At 46.3% G+C, this 24,030-nt stretch overlaps 1 protein-coding gene across 1 annotated transcript in view; it reads right to left on the reverse strand.

Annotated features, from left to right (window-relative positions):
• RFX6 (regulatory factor X6) overlaps window positions 1-24,030 on the reverse strand; it is a 343,542-nt gene that overhangs the window by 66,971 nt on the left and 252,541 nt on the right. Inside the window, exons 13-14 of the mRNA XM_075338312.1 lie at window positions 13,673-13,767; window positions 1,272-1,389 (exon numbers count right to left, since the gene is read on the reverse strand). Coding sequence (XP_075194427.1) covers window positions 1,272-1,389; window positions 13,673-13,767 — 213 coding nt within the window. The remainder of the gene's footprint in view (window positions 1-1,271; window positions 1,390-13,672; window positions 13,768-24,030) is intronic.

Raw genomic sequence — 24,030 nt, forward strand, 5'->3', positions numbered from 1 at the left:
ATGAGGTGCGGATTTGCCGCGAAAGTCGCGGATTTTCATGCAGAAAAATCCGCAGGTACATTCTACCGTGGACACATAGCCTTAGGCTATGTGCCCACGCTGCGGAAAATGCGCGGATTTTGCCGCGGATTTCTCGCGGAAAAGCCGCGGATTTTCCAGAAATCTGCAGCACAGCTACTCCCCAGCCATTTCTATGGCATTTGGGAAACGCTGTGCCCACGCTGCGGATTTTTCCGCAGCGGAAATCGTGCGGATTTCCGTGCGGAAAAATCTGCAGCATGTCAATTATTGTTGCGGATTTCTCCGCAGGTCCCATATACTTACCTGCCTCACCGGAGTCCCTTTCTCCGTCCGGTGTACAGGAGCGCGGTGAATCCAGGTCAGGAAGGAAGAGGTGGGCGGAGCCTGCACGAGATCCGGTCATGTGACAGCCGGAGCTAGTTCAGGCCCGCCCACCTTCTCCTGAAGATGCTGAGAGAGTGAACCGGCTGCCGGAAAGCGAGGTGCTGCATGATGGAGGTAAGTACGAACTCCCCCGATCACTGCAGCACTTGTTCTGTATTGAGGATGCAGTGCCGAAGCCATGGTACTGTATCCTCAATGCAGAATGCCCGCACCATATCCGCACGACATTCCGCAGCATGGAAACAGACAAAAGTTGCGGTGCTGTTTCCTGGGAGCACCTGCGGAATGTCTTGCGGATATATCCGCAGGACACTGTCCCCGTGGGCACATAGCCTTAGGCTATGTGCCCATGCTGCGGAAAATGCGCAGATTTTGCCGCGGATTTGTCGCGGAAAAGCCGCGGATTTTCCAGAAATCTGCAGCACAGCTACTCCCCAGCCATGTCTATGGCATTTGGGAAATGCTGTGCCCACGCTGCGGATTTTCCCGCAGCGGAAATCGTGCGGATTTTCGTGCGGAAAAATCTGCAGCATGTCAATTATTGTTGCGGATTTTCGTGCAGATTTTGCCTATTTAATTGAATAAAAAAAAAAAATCGCAAAATCCGCAACAAAATCCGCGTCAAATCCGCACCTATGCAAAGGTGCTGATTCCGGGGGAAAGCTGCGGATTTTGATGCAGAAAAATCTGCAGATACAGAGTCCTGTGGGCACATAGCCTTAGAACTGTTTGTGTGAACCAATCAAGGGCTGTAGATCCTATTTTTGGGAGGGAAGAATTTTCTATAGTCTATTTTTCCATTATTAATGGTCCCTTTATCTTGTTATGGATTTTTTAGTATTATTATTATTATTATTATAATATACCAAAACTAGCTGCATTGTTTAACGTCAGATTGTGCATAACTCGTGCTCCAAAGAAGCTCCACTTTAACAAAAAATCCTGAGCTCTCTTCTTCAGTGATTTTCCATTTTGTTTGCTTGCCTGAAATAAAAATAAATAAATGAAGTAAATCATTAACAGCAACATTCAAGAGACAACACTTTTTGTACAATTTTGCCTGAATGAGGCCATGTCAGAAGATGGTGTAAAAATATATGTAAACAGTAGAGAGGGGTGAGTAGTGCAATACTTGATGCTCGGTACTCGAAATGATGAGTGGTCATTACAATGCTCAAGTTCTCGTTACTTTAGTAGGGCTGGTCAGATGCTCGGATGGGCTCAACTCGAGTAACGAGTATAATGGAAGTCAATGAATGGGCAGTTTGGCTTTCCACCCACATACAGCCAGCCATAAACAGAGCATTTCCAGGGGAGGAAGGGCAGAGTTTTTTGGACACATTACATCCAAAAATGTTGTTTTTACCCCAGGGAGATCCATTGAGAGACTGCAATTGGCTCTCACTGGGGTGCCGACTCGAATCATTCACTGAAAGGAGCCGATACTTTGTGTTTAATGTTTCATGAATGACACATCCGAGCACCTGCGATACTCGACTGAGCACCATGAGTTGCCGAGCATCCCGATGCTCGATCAACTACGGAGCAGTGCCAAGCACGCTCCTCGACCATCATTAATAAAGAGGATTGTTATTTATCTTCTAAGAATTATTTATTCAACTAAGAATTAAGCAAATATTTCTTAAAAATGTAAAAATAACACCAAAAAGTAGTCAAAGTAAGTATTAATAAACTGGAAAGAAAATCATGATTATCGGATAATAGCTTACAAATTCTTAGCCAGTACTGTCTTGCTGAAATTTTCAGCATACATTATAGTAATATACTGAATAATTATCTGTAAAATTGCTTTCATTATGAAACATGGAGTATGCGGAATTGCTTTACGTTTTCTTTAGAAATGTATTTCCAAACTCTATTTGCAAATGTGGTAAATCAAACATATTTCTTGGGAACTGAATCCAGTTGGTAATGTGTATTTTGGAGTCATTTAGATCCTATTATAATGTGATGGATTTTCCCTCAATAAGGTCACTATCACACACTGAGCGTTTGGGGAGCTTTTTACCTCAGTATTTGTAAGGTCAGGTGCGCACACTGAGAATTTGGTGAGTTTTTACCTCAGTATTTGTAAGGCCATGTGCACAAGTTGACTAATTGGTGAGTATTGTACCTCTTTATTTGTAAGGCCCTGTGCGCATGCTGCATTTTGTTTGACGCTGCGTTTTTGTGTGTTTTTGCCTGCTTTTTGCTGATTTTTTGTTCACTGCGTTTTGCTGCGTTTTCCCAATGCATTGTATGGGTTGAAAAACGCAGAAAAACGCAGGAAAGAATTGACCATTTTTTTTTTTTAGCTCAAAAACGCAGCCAAATAAAACTGCACTGTGCGGACAACAAAAATGAAATCTCATAGGCTTTGCTGGGGAAGCAAAGTCATGCAGTTTTAAGCCAAAACACGCACAAAAACGCAGTAAAAAAAATGCAGTGTACGCACATAGCCTAAGGCCTCGTGCACACGTTTCGTATTTGTTGAGTTTTTTACCTCAGTATTTGTAAGGCTATGTGCACACATTGTGTATTTGGTGAGTTGTTTACCTCAGTATTTGTAAGGCTATGTGCACACATTGTGTATTTGGTGAGTTGTTTACCTCAGTATTTGTAAGGTCATATGCACACATTGTGTATTTCGTGAGTTATTTACCTCAGTATTTGTAAGGCCACGTGTACACATTGAGTATTTGGTGAGTTGTTTACCCCAGTATTTGTAAGGTCATGTGTACACATTGAGTATTTGGTGAGTTGTTTACCTCAGTATTTGTAAGGCCACGTGTACACATTGAGTATTTAGTGAGTTGTTTACCTCAGTACTTGTAAGGTCATGTGCACACATTGAGTATTTGGTGATTTTTTTTTTACCTCATATATGTGAATATATCTAAAGATTGTAATGGGTACCTGTTCTAATGGTGAAAACCATGACTAGGTGACTACATGAAAAAATGAACGAATGACTGAGGCCTTAGGCTATGTCCGCACTTTGCGTCGACCTAGTTGCAGTTCTAAACGCATCTTCTGGCAGAAATTGCTTCTGCCAAAGTTGCTTTTGAGCACAGAATCGCAGTAAATACGCATGCGTTTTTACAGCGTTTTAACCGCGTTTTAGCGCTTTTTACATGCATTTCCATTGCGTTTAGACAGATGCGTTTTGAACATTAAAACATTGCTAAATAAGGTTTAAACAGTCAAACACAATGAAAATAAGGGAAAAAAAGGAATACATTTATAATTATTGAAATCTTACCGAAAATAGTTATATTTCATATTATTATAGCGGTTTTATACTATGTACTGCTAAAATAGCAATAATTTTAATATTTTACATTAATTTAATTGTCGGACTATATGTGTGTGTAAAGGGACATATCATTTCATTATTTTGATATCAGAAAATCATGCGTTTATGTAGTACAAAACGCATTCTTTCTGCAGCTAAAAAGCACGTAAAACGCTGGAATTTTGAGGTTTCTTGCTTTTTACAACTTCTCATTGACTTCAATGTTAGCAAAACGCAGCCCAAATGGCAAAAACAATTGTCATGCTGCTTCTTTGAACGCAGAGTTTTTGCCAAAATGTATGAAAATTAAACACAGCGTTTTGAACTGCAAAGTGCGAACAAGAAATCCACTTTTCCCATAGACTTTGCTGGAAAATGAAAACGCATGCATTTTGGCATGAAAACGCTGCAGTTCAAAATGCTGCAGAAAAGCAGGTGAAAATGCAAAGTGCGGACACAGCCTTAGACACTTTTCATAAATCACACTCGCAGGTATTCAAAATTGGTGAGTCCAACTTGATTTTTTTTTTTAAGAAATAAAATGTTCGGAACCAGAATTAATTTTGAATATCTTGCCGGACTCTGATCCCCATATAAGTCTATGGGGTCTGAATATTTGTGCTTTAAAATGGTGGTAGAAAGGGCTAGGGGAAAAAGAGCAGATGCATTATACTTACCGAGTCTCCTGCACAACAGTAAAGGGGGCTTTACACGCTACGATATCGTTAATGTTTTATCGTCGTGGTCACGTCGTTAGTGACGCACATCCAGCTTCATTAACGGTATTGCAGCGTGTAACACTTACCAGCGCCCTTAAACGTCCTCCAAAGTGGTGAAAATCGTTCACCATGGAGAGGTCGTCCTACAACCAAAAATTGTTAATGGTTATTTATAGATGTTCCTCGTTCCTGCGGCAGCACACATCGCTGTGTGTGAAGGAAGGAGGTGGGCGGGATGTTCATCCCGCTCATCTCCGCCCCTCCGCTTTGATTGGTCGGCCGCTTAGTGATGTCGCGGTGACGTCGCAGTGACGCCGAACGCACCTCCCCCTTAACCCCATTACGACTGCATTACGTTTTAAAACGGCAGCAAAAAAGGGTACTTAATCCTTTCTGCCGTTTTAAAACGGCGGTCAGAAAAATGTAAATAGCGCCCCCCAGAGGTGCAAAATCTCCGGGGCTTCAGCTACCGGGGGTAGCTGAGACCCTGGAGATTATGATTCGGGCCGGTTTTTCCGTTTCCCGGACATGTGATCGCCGTTATACACAGTGTAACAACGATCACCTATAAGAAAATGAAATCGTTGGTGAAAAATGTTTTTTCTCACATCTGACATGATCAAACATGTCAGATGGGAGAAAAATGTTTTCCCCAGATCCCCTCCGGTCCCCCGGTGCTGGCACAGTCGCCCACGGTAACCCCCGGTCCCCCTCCCCGCCCGCCTCCACGTGTTCGGCCTCCAAAATGGCGACCGCAAGCTGTATGCGGCCGCCGAGAAATGTCACTCACAAGAAATCTCACTCACATCTGACGTGATCAAAACACGTCAGATGTAAGATAAAGTCCTCCCCGGTCCTCCCCGTTCCTTCCCCGGTCCAGCAGTCCCATCAATGTCCCCACCGGTCCCCTCCAGGTTGTCAAAAAGCGGGCGCATACAATACATGCGCCCGCTGAAATCATCTTCTTCTGTCCCATCCGACGTGATCAAACATGTCAGATGGGACAGAAGTGTGCTCCAACGTTCCCCTCCGGTTTTCCCCCGGTACCTCAATAAAATTACAGGTCCCCCGCGGCCCCCCCTCTTCTCTCTGTCTCCAAAATGGCGACCGCAAGCTGTATGCGGCCGCCGAGAAATCTCACTCACATCTGACGTGATCAAAACACGTCAGATGTAAGATAAAGTCCTTCCCGGTCCTCCCCGTTCCTTCCCCGGTCCAGCAGTCCCATCAATGTCCCCACCGGTCCCCTCCAGGTTGTCAAATAGCGGGCGCATACAATACATGCGCCCGCTGAAATCATCTTCTTCTGTCCCATCCGACGTGATCAAACATGTCAGATGGGACAGAAGTGTGCTCCCACGGTCCCCTCCGGTTTCCCCCGGTACCTCAATAAAATTACAGGTCCCCCGCGGCCCCCCCTCTTCTTCTCTCTGTCTCCAAAATGGCGCGCGCATGTGCAGTGTGCCCATGTCCTAATCTGCCTCCTCTACATAGCAACCATTTCATTTCAATTTCATTGGTTCCTGGCATTTGATCACTGTGGTAGATCCTATCACAGTGATCAAATACCCAAAATATTTACAGAACTGGCAGCATTTGGGTCTGCCTCTCTCTTCTCTCCCTTGTAGTTGATCTGGGAGAGAAGAGAGAGAGAGACTACAATTGCTGCTGCTTCTTGTCAAACAAAAAAAAAGCATTTTATTATAAAATCATTCAAATATCCTCACCCCTAATATCCTCACCCCAATTATCCTCACCCCAATTATCCTCATCACCCCCTTAGGTTAGATTTTTTTTTTCTTTTTTTTTCTTTGATCAGGGTTAGGATCAGGATCAGGGTTAGGGTTAGGATCAGGGTTAGGTTCAGAGTAAAAAAAAAAAACTTAAAAAAAATAAAGTAATGGCTCGCAGATCATTCACTGCCGAGCAGGTATACACGCTGCTTGCCGCCAGCAGTTCAGGCACAGATACGGAGTCAGCCTCTGAATTTGAGGGATTTTCAGATAGTGATGACTCGGCTTCCTCCACGGGATCCCACAACCCGATGGTAGCGGAGTCGGTCGTCACTGCTGGAGCTTCAGCGGCAGGCGTCGTCACTGCTGGAGCTTCAGCGACAGGCGTCGTCACTGCTGGAGCTTCAGCGACAGGTGTCGTCACTGCTGGAGCTTCAGCGACAGGCGTCGTCACTCCCGAAGGTTCAGCGGCAGGCCCAAGTACTGCAGTCCCACCTGCACTGTGGAATCCCAACGTGATATTTGCCCCCCAAATTCCCCCTTTCATAGTAACCCCTGGAATTAAAGTAGACGTAAACAATTTTGCCCCCTTTGATTTTTTCCAAATCTTTATAAGCGAAAACGTTCTAGACCTTATTGTCCAACAAACTAATTTGTACGCCCAACAATATAGTTCCCAAAACCCCACATCCTTCCATTCCCGCTCCTGGATCCCCACAACCGTCCCAGAAATAAAAAAATTCTTAGGCCTTACCCTCAACATGGGTTTAGTTAAAAAACCCACTCTGCGCTCGTACTGGGCGACTAAATGTGTTCACGTCACCCCTGTGTTTGCAGCCATAATGTCCCGATCCCGATACGAGACCCTTTTACGTTTCCTCCACTTTAGTAATAATGACCAAGCCCCCCCAAGAACAGACCCAAACTACGACCGCCTTTATAAATTGAGACCCCTAATAAACCTTCTAAAAGATTCCTTCCTAAATTCGTATACCCCTGACAAAAATGTATCTGTAGACGAGTCCCTTATGAGTTACAAGGGCCGTCTGTCATTCCGCCAATTCCTTCCCTCCAAGCGTGCCAGATATGGTATTAAACTTTATAAAATGTGTGAAAGCACAACTGGTTACACCTGTACCTTTCTTATATATGAAGGTAGGGACCGCCAAATAAATCCCCCAAACTGCCCCCAGACAATTGGCATCCCAGGCAAAATTGTCTGGGAGCTAATGACCCCATTTTTACAGCAAGGATACCATGTGTACACAGATAATTATTACACCAGTGTCCCCCTTTATAAAGCCCTCCATGCTGCAAACACAGGGGCCTGTGGCACAATCCGTAAAAATAGAGTTGGTCTACCGTCACAGTTGGTGTCCAGACGTCTGGAGAAGGGTGCGTCCTGCTCACTGGCAAGTGACCATCTTCTTGCCGTGAAATGGAAAGACCGAAAGGATGTTTTCATGCTCACCACCCTGCATGCGGACACCACTGTGACGGTTAGAGACAGGGGCACCACCAGGGACAAACAGAAGCCGCTCTGTGTGACAGATTATAACAAGTATATGGGAGGTGTAGATCTGTCCGACCAGGTGCTTCAACCTTATCTGGTCAAGCGGAAGACAAGGGCCTGGTATAAGAAGGTAGCAATCTACCTAATCCAAATTGCCACATATAACAGTTTTGTGCTATACAAAAAAGCGCAAGGACCACTTGCCTTCCTCCAATATCAGGAGACAATTGTCTTGCGTCTCCTTTTTGACTCGGAGGCACCGGAGGAAGCCTTCGAGTCGGAGGATGTGCGCAGACTGTCTGAGCGCCATTTTATTAGCCTAATCCCTCCCACTACCACCAACAATCGTCCTCAAAAAAGATGCAGAGTTTGTGGAAAGCAAGGTAGGAGGAGCGATTCTCGCTACTACTGCCCCACGTGCCCCTCTCAACCAGGCCTCTGTGTCACCCCCTGCTTTGAAATCTTCCATACTGCCACCCATTATTGAATTGGCATCACTTTCCCCATAATTGTGTAATAACTTATGTAAAGATTCTTTTTATTTTGTGTCAAGTAAAAATTACTATTACTATTTTCATCAATAAAACACATTTTACCCCATTTCACAAATAATTCCAGGTCACAATCATCCCATATCAAACTATTATTCAGACAAATCCTTGTCTACATGCCCACGTCTGCATACTCCAGAATGTGGACCCCACTAACGTTCTTGAAAAGTCTGACCATTTGACAACTTTCCAGGACTTGATCACTCACAAGCATATTATTTTACCATTTATCTTAGTTTGATGGTTTTTACGACTAAGGCTATGTTCACACACTGCGTTTTTTACCTGCGTTTTGGGTCCGTTTTGGGTCCGTTTTTGCTGCAGAAATTTCTTGAGAAATTCTTGTAACCTTTCTGCAGACATTCCCCAGCAAAACCTATGGCAAAAAAAATTAGCTGTGCACACACTGCGTTTTTTTCTTAAGAAAATTCTTTCAGTAGATTTTCTTAAGAAAAAGAATGAGCATGTCACTTCTTTTCTGCAGCTAACTGCGTTTTTTGCCATAGATAATTGGCACAATAACGCAGGGAGCAACCAGCGGTAAAAACGGACCTAAAACGGACCTAAAACGGACCTAAAACGGACCTAAAACGCAGGTGCGTTTTTGGTGCGTTTTTTAACACAGGTGCACTCTTAAGAAATTTCTTAAGAAATTTCTTAAGAAAAATCATTTTTCTAGTGTGAACATAGCCTAAGTCTTGCTACACAAAACTTTTCTTTGAATTTTTATTACTTATTTATCTTGGTGATACGGGCATAATAATTTTATTGGAGGATCTCTAACAATGTGGCTGTTCCATATTCATCCACTATGAGCTTTACTGCATGGTTCTTGCCGAACCTCCTGTACAGGACATAATTTTGAGAAACCTGCAGGATATTGGTCGTTTTGTGCACATAGCGGTTCCTACCTTGGCGGGTAGGAGCCTGTTATGGTGTACCACGTCACTTGGCACATTCGTCCCTCATATAGGGATTGATGGAGCTAGGAAGACGTTGTACGACTAGTTTGTTTGAAAAATAAAGCTTCTCGCCCTGCTGGTGATCTTTCATCTTTGGAACAGACTAAGATTTGCCACACAGTGGCTACTTAATTCCTCCACATTTTGCCCTTCACTCCAGTAAAGTCTATTCTTTTTGCTACAAAATACCCAATTGCAAGATAACGGTTTTGTTAGCTCGACCAAGTTTTATAATCGACAAATGTGATTTTTGGGGCATGCTGCCCTTTGTGAGTAATAATTCCTGGAAAGATTTTCGTGTTTGTTAGCTCCATGTCTCTGTAGCTTCTAACCAGCTCCTGGAATTTTACCCTGAAGAGTGAAGACCAAATGGTGCACCAACTCTTATAGGCACATGCGTGTGCTGCATCAACTACATACAAAATGGTGGTGGCAAACTGCTCATTACCTCCCTAGATAAATACATTACAGGGTATAATTTTCAAAAAAGAAATTTATGTGGGGTTTCTGTTGTTCTTGTACCATATTGAATATTTTCAGAGCCTATCTATTCCAGATAGAGCCAAATTTGCTTTCCAAAATTCGAATATTTCTCCTTTCGTTCCAAGCTCTCCCATTTGCCTGTACAGAGGTTTCTGACCACATGTGGGGTATCACCGCGCTCATAAGAAAGTGGGTAACAAAGTGTGAGGTCCAATTTTTGGAGCTACCTCTTGAAAAAGTGAGAAAATTGATGCTAAAGCAACATTTTTGCTAAAAAAATGAAAATTTTCAATATGACAACCTAATGTTATCAAATTCTGTGAAGTACCTATTAGTCCAAAATGCTCACTATACCCCTAGATAGAAGCCTTAAGGGGTCTAGTTTCCAAAATGGGGTCACTTGAGGGGGGTTTCTGCTGTTTAGGTACCTTAGAGGACCTGTAAATGCAACATGGTGCCCGCAATCTGTTTCTGCCAAATTTGCTTTCAAAAATTCAAATATTGCTCCTTTTGTTCCAAGCTCTCCCATTTGCCCAAACAAAGGTTTCTGACCACATGTGGGGTATCACCGCGCTCATAAGAAAGTGGGTAACAAAGTGTGAGGTCCAATTTTTGGAGCTACCTCTTGAAAAAGTGAGAAAATTGATGCTAAAGCAACATTTTTGCTAAAAAAATGAAAATTTTCAATATGACAACCTAATGTTATCAAATTCTGTGAAGTACCTATTAGTCCAAAATGCTCACTATACCCCTAGATAGAAGCCTTAAGGGGTCTAGTTTCCAAAATGGGGTCACTTGAGGGGGGTTTCTGCTGTTTAGGTACCTTAGAGGACCTGTAAATGCAACATGGTGCCCGCAATCTGTTTCTGCCAAATTTGCTTTCAAAAATTCAAATATTGCTCCTTTCGTTCCAAGCTCTCCCATTTGCCCAAACAAAGGTTTCTGACCACATGTGGGGTATCACCGCGCTCATAAGAAAGTGGGTAACAAAGTGTGAGGTCCAATTTTTGGAGCTACCTCTTGAAAAAGTGAGAAAATTGATGCTAAAGCAACATTTTTGCTAAAAAAATGAAAATTTTCAATATGACAACCTAATGTTATCAAATTCTGTGAAGTACCTATTAGTCCAAAATGCTCACTATACCCCTAGATAGAAGCCTTAAGGGGTCTAGTTTCCAAAATGGGGTCACTTGAGGGGGGTTTCTGCTGTTTAGGTACCTTAGAGGACCTGTAAATGCAACATGGTGCCCGCAATCTGTTTCTGCCAAATTTGCTTTCAAAAATTCAAATATTGCTCCTTTCGTTCCAAGCTCTCCCATTTGCCCAAACAAAGGTTTCTGACCACATGTGGGGTATCACCGCGCTCATAAGAAAGTGGGTAACAAAGTGTGAGGTCCAATTTTTGGAGCTACCTCTTGAAAAAGTGAGAAAATTGATGCTAAAGCAACATTTTTGCTAAAAAAATGAAAATTTTCAATATGACAACCTAATGTTATCAAATTCTGTGAAGTACCTATTAGTCCAAAATGCTCACTATACCCCTAGATAGAAGCCTTAAGGGGTCTAGTTTCCAAAATGGGGTCACTTGAGGGGGGTTTCTGCTGTTTAGGTATCTTAGGGGACCTGTAAATGCAACATGGTGCCCGCAATCTGTTTCTGCCAAATTTGCTTTCACAAATTCAAATATTGCTCCTTTCGTTCCAAGCTCTCCCATTTGCCCAAACAAAGGTTTCTGACCACATGTGGGGTATCACTGCGCTCATAAGAAAGTGGGTAACAAAGTGTGAGGTCCTATTTTTGGTGTTACCTCTTGAAAAAGTAAGAAAATTAGTGCTAAAGCAACATTTTTAGGTAAAATGTTAATTTTTTTTTTTTCATTCCACATTACTTTAGTTCCTGTGAGGCACCTGAAGGGTTAATAAACTTCTTTGATGTGGCTTTGAGTACCTTGAGGGGTGCAGATTTTAGAATGGGGTCACTTTTGGGTATTTTCTGTCACCTAGGCCTCTCAAAGTCACTTCAAATGTGATGTGGTCCCTAAAAAAATGGTTTTGTAAATTTTGTTGAAAAAATGGGAAATTGCTGATGAACTTTGAACCCTTCTAACTTCCTAACCCCAAAAAATTTTGTTTCAAAAATTGCGCTGATGTAAAGTAGACAAGTGGGAAATGTTATTTATTAACTATTTTGTGTGACATAACTCTCTGGTTTATGGGCATAAAAAATAAAAGTTTGAAAATTGCAAAATTTTAAAATTTTTTGTCAAATTTCAGATTTTTTCACAAATAAAAAAAAAAAATATTATCCTAAATTTACCTCTAACATGAAGCCCAATATGTCATGAAAAAACAATCTCAGAATCACCGGGATCCATTGAAGCGTTCCAGAGTTATAGCCTTATAAAGGGACACTGGTCAAAATTACAAAAAATGGCTTGGGCATTAAGTACAAAACTGGCTTCGTCCTTAAGGGGTTAAGGGAGGGATTATTCGGCAGTCACAGCGCCGCCGCCGACAAGGTAAGTGCATGTGACGCTGCCGTAGTGATAATGTTCGCTGCGGCAGCGATCATACGATATCGCATGCACGACGGGGGCGGGTGCTTTTGCGTACGATATCGCTAGCAATTGCTAGAAATATCAAGCATACAGCTACAGGCTGCATACTTCAGCTGTGTGCTTCTTTTTACTGTGTATCAAAATAAAAAGCACCCCAAGTGACTTTTGTTTAATTATTAAAATAATTAATTTTTTTAAAAAAAGGTGTGCGGTCCTCCCCAATTTTGATACCCAGCCATAATGAATCTGACAGCTGGGGGCTGGTATTCTCTAGATGGGGAAACCCAAAATACAAAAAAACACCCTCTTTCTCCAATTTATTAACCCCCAAAACACCCCTGCAGGTCTGACATAATCCACACAAGGTCCCACGATGATCCTGACTATGCTTCATATTGAAGTCATGGCTTGCGGTCACATTAGAAAACATGACCACACACTGTGGCTTCAGGCAGAGACTGACTGAACCGCAGCTATGGCTGGGGCCACACGGGGCACTACTGCGATGGCCGCACAGCAGGAGCCGAGTGTCATGCTAGTGTGCCTGCGTCTGAGGTCCGACCCTGCGAGCAGACCTCAGCTGTGGGGGGCGGGCCGGCACTGAGGAGGGGAGGAAGGGATTTCTCTCCCTCTCTTCTCCGTAGCCAGCTATTGTCATTCTCGCTCTGCACGCGCGATACACCGGTGTACCGCGAGTGCAGTGCGATTTTTCTCTCGCCCCATTCACTTGAATGGGTGCGAGAGAAAGAGTCTCGCCTTACAATCGCAGCATGATGCGATTATTTTCTCGGTCCAATTAGGGCTGAGAAAATAAACGCTCATGTGCGCTGACACACAGGCTAATATTGGTCCGAGGGGAATGTGATGTTTTATCGCACTCCACTCGCACCGATTTTCTCGCCGTGTGGCTTAGACCAATGAGCTATGACTTCACTCAGTTTATCTGCGGTCACAGCTGGAGGTTCCACCTGTGACTGCAGGTAAACTGACCTCAGGTGACCTCATTGAACTCAGTGACCTCTCCTCAGGTGAACTGAGTTCAAAGACCTGCCACTACTGGCAGAAAACCATGTCTTTTTGCTAAGAGATGCAGATTTGGTACTGAAATTTATACAGTACATCATATTCCTGCAACAAATCTGCATCTGCTGGCAAAGAAACGCATCAAAGTACGATACGGTTTTGATGCGGTAATAATGCTTTTTATACATGGAGATACAGATTTGGTGCAGGAATATGGTGTACTGTATAAATTATTTTGTTGCCAAGAGATGCAGATTTGGTGCTGAAATGTAGTTGGTCAGTGTGCTGTCAGATTTTTACTTGGACAGCACATGTCAATATAATATGCTCATCTAAAAACCCTTAAGGTTATAGACTTTTTTGCTCACATGTAAATTTCTAAAAATTGAAGTGAATTTTCTGATACCTTATCAATATAAAAATAAAATTACCTTGATTACTCTTTGCTCAACAACGTTATCAAGCCACTCAATAAAGGATTCCACAGTTGCATTTTTCTTTAAAAGATCTTTCAGCTCTTGAAACACTATATTATTCAAGAAAGATAAAGGGAAACCTATTATTACATTCATGCTGCCCGAACCATTAACCATAAATCACAGCGTGGCAGACATGTTTTATTTAATTTTCAGAGAAAACATAGTTAGTGGGGATACAAGAAATAAGAGTTGAAGGAATTGGAAAATGAGCAGCATCACACACCAAAGGTCTGCTTTCTTTTCATGCCTTCTGTAGAAGATAGCAACACCCTGGGGAGAGCACACTGCTGGGAGCAGTATAAGGCCATGTGCGCACGTAGCGTAATTACATGCTTTTACGCTGCGTTCTGCACTGCAGCATCAAAGTATGCATCCTGCGTCCCCTGCACAATCTATGTAGATTATGCAAATTCCATCCGCATGTTGCTTTTTAGAACGCAGCGTTTTGCATGCTGTCAAAACGCTGCGTTCAAAGAAGTAACATGTCAATTGTTTTGTGCATTCTGGATGCTTTCTCCACTCTGTCTATGGGAGAGGCAGCATCCAGAACACACGAAATCTGCGTGAATTCTGCAGACACCAAACTTTCAGAATACAGCTTGTCAGCTGCGTTCTGAATTGCACAAGCAGTGACTAAACGCTGCAGGCACCACTTCTTCTTCCCACCATGGAATCGGGACCCTTCGCCAATAATCCGGATCCTGTGCCCTAGGCACCACTTGGTCTCCGTCTTCTGGAATCGGGACCCCTTGCATATAATCCGGATCCTGCCGACTACGCCACATGTAACGGGGTGCCAGGGGTGCCTCGGGGATTGTAGTCGTGGCCCCGGTTTCGCTCAGGCTTACCCCCGGCTCTGCCGTCACTATTGGGACGGGAGGTGGCTTGGTGGGGCAGAGTGTGGTGGTGTAGCTGCCGCCGTCAGTTGTACAAAGACTCTGTGGACGTGGATCAATTGAACCAGCAGGCTTGTTTATTGAACACTTCTTCATCACAGAGGCAAAACACATCAGATGACTTCACACTTTTGCTAGGGGAAAAACCTGTTCCTGACGTCTCCTCCAGTGGGGATGTGCCCGGCTACTCCACTTCACCTGGCTCCCACTCCGGCTAACACAGACTGGACCCACACCAATACTGCTTCACACTTGAGGCTACTCCTTCTCTTCTTTTCTCCGGCTTTCCTGTTTACCCAGCTCCCACACTCTGCCCCTTTCTGCTTCTTCTCTCCCGTCCCGGACTCAACTGCCCCTGGTTCTAACTTTTTCTAAAAAAAACTCTTTTTCTCCCTCCCCTTTCTTCTGCTGACTCCTCCTTTCCTCTACCCCGTTCCTATGGGGACAGCCGTCCCACCCGGCCACTAGGGGAACCACTAAAAACAGTGCAATTACAATAAAACATTTTTATTAAATAACATCTGTATTAACTACAACACTACACCTCCTTGTAAGGGGTCTGCCCACCCCTTACATACCTCCCCTCTTTCTGCCTAAGCCTCCCGGCAAGGCATAAACCTAACAAAACAAGTTAGCAGCAAGATCATTTTTTTTTAAAACTACAAACATGTCCACATTAAGGCACATGCAAGGGGCGCACAAGTCCGGCGCCCGGAGTCCCTCCTGGGAGCTCCCGGTCTTAGTAGATGGCGTGCCCGGAGGCCTTCAGCAGGCACTCCCGGTCTTTGCAGGTCTTCTGCCCGGAGGCTTTTACAGCACTCCCGGTCTTGGAAGGCAGGAACACGAAATAGCAAAGTCTTCTTTAACAACACGGAGGGAGCCCCTGGCTCAGTCCAGCGTCAGGCTCCTTCCGAGCTCAGTAGCTTGAACAGGGTTGCAAACGATAGAACTTTTCCGGCTCTTCAACAATGCCGGTAATCAATACAAACAGGTCCATTATCTTCCGGTCATGGCGGATCACTCGGGGTGGTAAGCACGTTGCCACTCAGCCCACTGAGCCCTCACGTAATCAGACAGGGACTGACCTGGCAAGCGGCGCAGCCTCCGGAAGGGTCCACAGTTGACGGGTGGCTCCGGTGTCTCTGTCTCCGGTCTTGCCTCCTCAACCCCCGACGGGGGTGATGGGGTCGCTGAACGGGACGGCTGGGGACTGCCCATGACGATCACCGGGTGTGTGACCAGGCTCTGTTGAATTGCCAGCACCGCCGGGGTCCCCTTCTCTGGGTCAGCGCTCAGTCCGGTCATGACTTCTGGTGATACTGCCAGTGTGTTTCTCGGCCGGGAGATCTCAGCCAATACCGGCCTTTGTTGTGCACGCCGCTGGTATTGGCACTCTTCCCACTCGATTTCCTGCTGCCACTGTGCAGCCTCTTGGGTAGTGGGCATCCGGGTCACTCCTACTGCAAATAGGCCCCGGCATCCCACCTCTCTCCGGAACCTCACCTTCTCTCCCGGGTATAAGGTATGAAGGCGTTGTGGTAAGCCCTCAGTGTCCAGGTTCACCCGGTTGTAAAAGAAATGGTCACCGGTCTCTTCATCCTCGATGAATCCATAGCCCTCTTTCTGGTTGAATTTAACTACGGTGCCGACGGTACACTGCCGTTCAAACTCGTCGCTCAAGGGACCAGCCATCATTTCACGGGCCACGGTCTCAGCCAGTAGTCTTTCCTGCACCGGATCGGGTTCAGGCGATGGGGACTTTCGCTGAATCGGGGGCGTCGGCTTCACCGGCTCCCAAAAGAATCCCCACTCGTCCTCTTCTAGCTCCCAGGCATGTTGCTCTTCCGGGGCCGGAACTGCGGTGTGGATTGGAGCTCCCAGGACTTGGTTTCCCGGATGTAGCTGTGCCTTGTAGGTGGCCCGGACTTCAGTCGAGGTCTCACCGGTCGCGGCATCCCAGGTAGTGACCCAGGTTACTTTTGTGGGCCACTCCGGTCCTTCTGGCACAGCCGGTAAGGCAAGGGTAAGTCCTCCCGCGGCCGCAGACTGCTTCGGGCGTCGTCTGCCCAGGCTGGTTGCTACCAGCGCGCCCACTGCAGCATGCTGTCTTCTCGGAGTCTCCATTTTGCTCGGAGTCAGTCTCTGTACTGTCGCTTCTTGCAATGGCGCCGGGGACAGTGGAGATGCTGGAGAAGGTGGAGGCGGGCCTTCTTTTCCCGCTCTTGGGTACACTCCACCCCCAGTCTCGCACATCAAGTCGACCCGGCCAAGGCGGCTCTTCTTTTTTCCTGTAACGCCGCCCACTTCACATATCTTCAGCAGCATCCTGGGGCCAGGACCTCCCCTCTTTGAGCGGCGCACTCCGCACTTCTTTTTCTTCACCGGCCAGCCCCAGGCTCTTCTTTTGGCGCCAATTCTTCGCGCTCTCACTGTGTTCATGAAGACGGCGGCCATCTTGCCGCCATCTTGTGCCCGGTCCAACGCCTTAGGCACCACTTCTTCTTCCCACCATGGAATCGGGACCCTTCGCCAATAATCCGGATCCTGTGCCCTAGGCACCACTTGGTCTCCGTCTTCTGGAATCGGGACCCCTTGCATATAATCCGGATCCTGCCGACTACACCACATGTAACGGGGTGCCAGGGGTGCCTCGGGGATTGTAGTCGTGGCCCCGGTTTTGCTCAGGCTTACCCCCGGCTCCGCCGTCACTATTGGGACGGGAGGTGGCTTGGTGGGGCAGAGTGTGGTGGTGTAGCTGCCGCCGTCAGTTGTACAAAGACTCTGTGGACGTGGATCAATTGAACCAGCAGGCTTGTTTATTGAACACTTCTTCATCACAGAGGCAAAACACATCAGATGACTTCACACTTTTGCTAGGGAAAAAACCTGTTCCTGACGTCTCCTCCAGTGGGGATTGTGCCCGGCTACTCCACTTCACCTGGCTCCCACTCCGGCTAACACAGACTGGACCCACACCAATACTGCTTCACACTTGAGGCTACTCCTTCTCTTCTTTTCTCCGGCTTTCCTGTTTACCCAGCTCCCACACTCTGCCCCTTTCTGCTTCTTCTCTCCCGTCCCGGACTCAACTGCCCCTGGTTCTAACTTTTTCTAAAAAAAACTCTTTTTCTCCCTCCCCTTTCTTCTGCCGGCTCCTCCTTTCCTCTACCCCGTTCCTATGGGGACAGCCGTCCCACCCGGCCACTAGGGGAACCACTAAAAACAGTGCAATTACAATAAAACATTTTTATTAAATAACATCTGTATTAACTACAACACTACACCTCCTTGTAAGGGGTCTGCCCACCCCTTACACGCACATGGCCTTAATCAAGCTCTGGGACTCAGGAGAGTTAAATCACTTGAGAAACACACATAGTGCACTTAGGAACAAAAGCCAACAGCCTGGTTACCGTGGAGGCCCTGTGGCTGGAGTCTGCATGTCATACCACTAGAGAAACCAGGGAAAATATTCTCTGTCACAAAACTGAAGCAAAACACAAAAGGTTGCAAAAGATATTGTGACACCCCACGGCACCCAAGAAAGGAGCTTCAATCCGTACCTTGTATACCCATCGCCGGGCCAGTGGTTTGCAGAGGTCGTGGCCTGGCCCTGTTCCGTGGCCCCGTGGTGCACAGTAAAAAGGGCTAGCAAGGATTGTTCCTGGAGAGGATGTCACCGGTTACGGTGGTGACTGGCGTCCCAGCCTCCTCCGCTGTGGACCCTTCCTCCTACCTTGCCTCCTCCAGGAGTGGAACGAATGATGTCGACTACGCGACCTGTGGTATGCCGCCAGGGATAAGGCCGCCTCTGTAGGGTACCTCGCCAGGGAAGATGCTGGGGTGCAGCCGGGATTATATTGCTCCCCACAGGTGGATCAGCCCTCGGGAGGGAGAACAGGGGACTGGGAATCACAGTCTACACCAAATCCGGGCTGTGACATCCCAGAGCAGTGGGATACACGGTCTCGGGGTGAACAGGGGAGTCGTGGTCGCGGTAGATGCCCGGTTCCATGACCCCAATGGTAGATCCAAAAAAGGGTGAAAAAAGTTGAAAAATAAAAGTAAAATAAATAAAAGAGTTTTTGACTACGCCACTTGCAGGTTGCGGCTATTTTGTAGGAGCCGCTGCTGCATGATCTTACTGGGGCGGGTAGAATAATGCAGCTCAGGTGTTCTGGCCCTCCGCAAGTAGGGCTAGGCCCCGGAAGAGGATGATGGTGGTTGTAGTGTGCGGTGTAAGCTGATGATGCACCAAGGTAGAAAGGATTCAAGCAACACAGAGACTGCAGTTGAAACTAGTTTTTACTCACTAATCTGGTACCACCACCGGGTGGTCCTGGGTTTCAGGTGTTCCCTCACCCTTTGTTCACAGTGCCAGTTAGTCACCTGGTGAGCTGTCCTCCATGCACACTTTGGTTTTTGCAGGGTCCCTGTGGCCTAAAACTTCTTGGGATCCCCTCCATTTCACAGTCTGCCCGTATAACAGACAGCCTGGACAATTTTAATGGGTTGGACTCCTGTCCCTGTTCCCAGTTCTTCTATTTGCTGCTTTGCTCCGGACACTCAGGTTGGTGGGGAACCCTGATGATCACCTCACCTGGCAAATTTAACAGGTAGCTTGATGCGTACACCCGTTCAAGGATTCTGCACCCCGCCTTGTGCTTAGTTCTGTGAATACTGGTCCCACACTCCTCTGGCAACCCTCGGTTCTTTAAATACTGGTTCCTTACTCCACAGCCACTCTCCTCCTGTTTTAGTTTCAGTTCTTTCTTCAGATTTTAACACCTTTCTTCTTACTTTCTCTCACTTTCACCTCCTCACACCATACTAATGTCCTCTCCTGCTTAACACCTCCCTCTAACTGACGTATTCCTCCCTCTCAACTGACTTCAGTTCCTGCTCTCTGTTCATGTTCAGCCCCTCCCCCTACTGGGTTTCTAGCTTACTGATTGGATGAGCCCCCTTCCAAAAGGCGGCTTCCATCAGGCCGGTCTCTAAGCTGTCTCCAGGCAGGGAAAAGGGGTTGTGTGTTTGTGTCTTGTGTTGTCACTGGCACTGGTATTCCAGGGTTTGGCTTATCCACTTTTGGTTACATATTTTGTGGCACCTGATATCTCAGGGGTGCTACAATACAAGTGTGGGATTTCCAGATTTGTAGATGCAACAAACCACGTGTGTTTTAGTTAACTAGCAGAAACTCAACTTTTTTAAAGGGTCAGTGCTGGAATGTTTCAATCCCTCTTCATCAAGAAGCACTTTACTTTGTTCATACTGGCATTGCAGATGAGCAAATCTTTTGAAATTCAAGTTCTACAACTTTACTAAGTTTTCACAAAAATCAAATTTCCAGCGAATTAGTTCACATGTCTCTCAATACTGGAAAGCTTTTAAATTGCATGGACAATACATGTGGGGGAGAGAGAGAGAACCTTGCTGACCATAAGTAATTATGCTTTATAGGTTTGAGAGAGCCTTACTGATCATAAGAGCTTATACTATACAGGAGACAAAGGACCCTGCTGATCATAAGAGTTTATACTCTACAGGAGAGAGAGCACCCCACTGATTATCAGAGCTTATTCTCTACAGGAGAGAGAGCACCCGACTAATCATAAGAGATTATACTCTTTAGAAGAGAGAGGATCACGCTGATCATAAGAGCTTATACTCTACAGGAGATAGAGGACCCCACTGATCATAAGAGCTTATACTCTATAGGAGATAAAGGACCCCACTGATTATAAGAGCTTATACTCTACAGGAGAGAGAGGACCCCGCTGATCATAAGAGCTTATACTCTACAGGAAAGAGAGGATCCCGCTGATCATAAGAGCTTATTCTCTACAGGAGGGAGAGAACCCCACTGTCAAAAGAGCTTACACTCTACAGGAAAGAGAGGACCCCACTGATCATAAGCATATACACTCTACAGGAGAGAGAAGACCCTGCTGATCATAAGTTCTTATAATTCATAACCAAGAGGGAAAGAGAACCCTGCTGATCATTAAAGCTTACACATTACAGGAGAGAAAGACTTAAGGCCCCGTCACACTAAGCAACATCGCTAGCAACATCGCTAGCAACATCGCTGCTAACGAACAACTTTTGTGACGTTGCTAGCGATGTTGCTGTGTGTGACATCCAGCAACAACCTGGCCCCTGCTGTGAGGTCGTTGGTTGTTGCTGAATGTCCTGGGCCATTTTTTAGTTGTTGCTGTCCCGCTGTGAAGCACACATCGCTGTGTGTGACAGCGAGACAGCAACAACTAAATGTGCAGGCAGCAGGAGCCGGCTTCTGCGGAGGCTGGTAACCAATGTAAACATCGGGTAACCAAGAAGCCCTGTCCTTGGTTACCCGATATTTACCTTTGTTACCAGCCTCCTCCGCTCTCACTGTCAGTGCCGGCTCCTGCTCTGTGCACATGTAGCTGCAGCACACATCGGGTTAATTAACCCGATGTGTGCTGTAACTAGGAGAGCAAGGAGCCAGCGCTAAGCATTGCGCGCTGCTCCCTGCTCTGTGCACATTTAGCTGCAGCACACATCGAGTAATTAACCCGATGTGTGCTGTAACTAGGAGAGCAAGGAGCCAGCGCTAAGCATTGTGCGCTGCTCCCTGCTCTGTGCACATTTAGCTGCAGCACACATCGAGTAATTAACCCGATGTGTGCTGTAACTAGGAGAGCAAGGAGCCAGCACTCAGTGTGCGCTGCTCCCTGCTCTCTGCACGTGTAGCTCCGTGCGGTGGTAACTAAGGTAAATATCGGGTTGGTTACCCGATATTTACCTTAGTTACCAAGCGCAGCATCTTCCACGTGGCACTGGGGGCTGGTCACTGGTTGCTGGTGAGCTCACCAGCAACTCGTGTAGCCACGCTCCAGCGATCCCTGTCAGGTCAGGTTGCTGGTGGGATCGCTGGAGCGTCGCAGTGTGACATCTCACCAGCAACCTCCTAGCAACTTACCAGCGATCCCTATCATTGTTGGGATCGCTGGTAAGTTGCTTAGTGTGACTGGACCTTTACCCAATGGCTCTGGAAATGGAAAATGACTCTGATGTACAAGATGTGCTCCACTGAAAGGCTGATCTGTGATAGTCCACCACTGTACAAGGTATGTTAACCTGCCAAATGTCATAGCTGCAGAACATTATTGGGAGGCCCTTGTGGAAATGTAAAATGGCATTAGCCTGATCTCTGATGTTTCCGCAGAGTGGGAAATGGTGCTGGTTCAAAATTATTTACATTTTTGTGTGAATGACAAATCAAATCTCAGTATGTTTGAATTTACGTGAAACCTTTAATTTCAGGAAATTTGATTTTAACTCACTCCTTGGTGAATCGATCTGCTCATCCTTAATTGGTGCATACCATCTGATAAGAGTATTGGTCTAATATTTCTAGCTTATATAAACAACTAGGATCCCAGCTAACTATTCACCAAACCTGATGCTTACACTCGGGGGGACTCCTTGCTGTCCTTCAGGTCCAGCTTACCTAGTCCATTGAAAGATCTGATATAGTATTTTTTTCTGATCTATTATCTGTCTAAAGGGGTCTTTACATGCTGCGATATCGCTAATGCGAACTCGTTGGGGTCACGGAATTGGTGACGCACATCCGGCCGCATTAGCGATGCCGTTGCGTGTGACACCTATGAGCGATTTTGCATCGTTGCAAAAACGTGCAAAATCGCTCATCGGTGACATGGGGGTCCATTCTCAAAAATCGTTACTGCAGCAGTAACGAAGTTGTTCCTCGTTCCTGCGGCAGCACACATCGCTCCGTGTGACACCGCAGGAACGAGGAAGCTCTCCTACCTGCCTCCCGGCCACAATGCAGAAGGAAGGAGGTGGGCGGGATGTTACGTCCCGCTCATCTCCACCCCTCTGCTTCTATTGGGCGGCGGTTCAGTGACGCAGCTGTGACGTCGCTGTGACGCTGAACGAACCGCCCCCTTAGAAAGGAGGCGGTTCGCCGGTCACAGCGACGTTGCTAAGCAGGTAAGTATGTGTGACGGCTCTGGGCGATGTTGTGCGGCACGGGCAGTGATTTGCCCGTGTCGCACAACAGATGGGGGCGAGTACCCACACTAGCGATATCGGGACCGATATCGCAGTGTGTAAAGCGGCCTTTAGGCTGCTTTCACACCTCCGGTTTTTCCTGTGCGGCACAATCCGGCACTTTGCAGGAAAAACGCAACCCTTTTTTTTTTGCTGCCGGTTGCGTTTTTCCTGCATAGACTTTAATTAGTGCTGCATTGTGCCGCATGGGCTTGCGTTCGATCCGGTTTTTGCCGCATGCGGCAAATTTAGCTGATGCAGCGGCCGGATGGAACGTTGCCTGGCATGTTTTTTGTGCGGCAAAAAAACCGCATCGCGCCGCATCCGGCGCATTTTTCAATGCATGCCTATGGACGCCGGATGCGGCGCGATGTGGCAAAAACCGCATCCAGCCGCCGCATGTGGTTTTTGCCACTGCGCATGCTCAGTAGCATGCCACAAGCGGCAAAAACCGGACGGGCCGCATTTAAAAAACTTATGCAAAGGATGCGGCTTTTTCGCCGCATCCGTTGCATAGGTTTTAGAGCTGGACTAGCCGGCTCTGCACCTACCGGATGTGTGAAAGCAGCCTTAGGGAGGAAGGGGACAATTCTAAATTTCTTAACTCCTTAACCCTTGACTTCCCTTATAAACAGTTCTGCCCATCAGACATATAATGGCCTTTCCCATTATGAGGCCTGATTTTTCACTTTTTTTGGAGACAAAACTGCTTTTCTGCAACACATGCAGGTGTATGCAAATTTCTGAAGAAACAATAATCAAATGTAAGTCAGGAGAAGCTTTCACCTTAGCCACATCAAGATCTCTCCTTTCTAGGTGACTGATAACAATAGTTATCCAGAAAAAGCAAATGAACACAGAGCCCTCCTAAGCTCTACGACTTTTATTAAATAAAATCCTACAACGATTCTGGAACCAATAGCCTAAGAACTAACCATTATAAACGGTTTGTCAATTCTAATAAAAGGGATGATGATGGGAGTTGTATTAATAATGAAATAAAGTTTGTGATGCCACCTGTGGTTTTGCGGCTTTGTGGGCCACCGCTGCGCGTTCCCCGGGGCAGGTGGTGATGGAGCAGCTGAGGTGTTCTTGCTTCCCACAGGTGGAGCGGGACCCCGGGGCAACCGTTGGAAAGTCTATTTTGGGAACCTGGTGGACTTCAGGGTGCAGGGTTGGGTTATGGACAATAATAGACAAAGACAGCAGTTTCTTTACCTCCTTCCTTTTACTCTGCAACAACTGGTGAAGTCATGGGAGACCGGTACAGGTGATGATAGCGATACGGTTGGCCTGGAAGCAGTTGGGGGGGTATCTCCCTGTCCAGGTGAGTATTGAGGCCTTCTCACT

This window comes from Anomaloglossus baeobatrachus, chromosome 3, assembly GCF_048569485.1.
Source record: "Anomaloglossus baeobatrachus isolate aAnoBae1 chromosome 3, aAnoBae1.hap1, whole genome shotgun sequence".
NCBI classification, from domain to species: Eukaryota; Metazoa; Chordata; class Amphibia; order Anura; family Aromobatidae; genus Anomaloglossus; species Anomaloglossus baeobatrachus.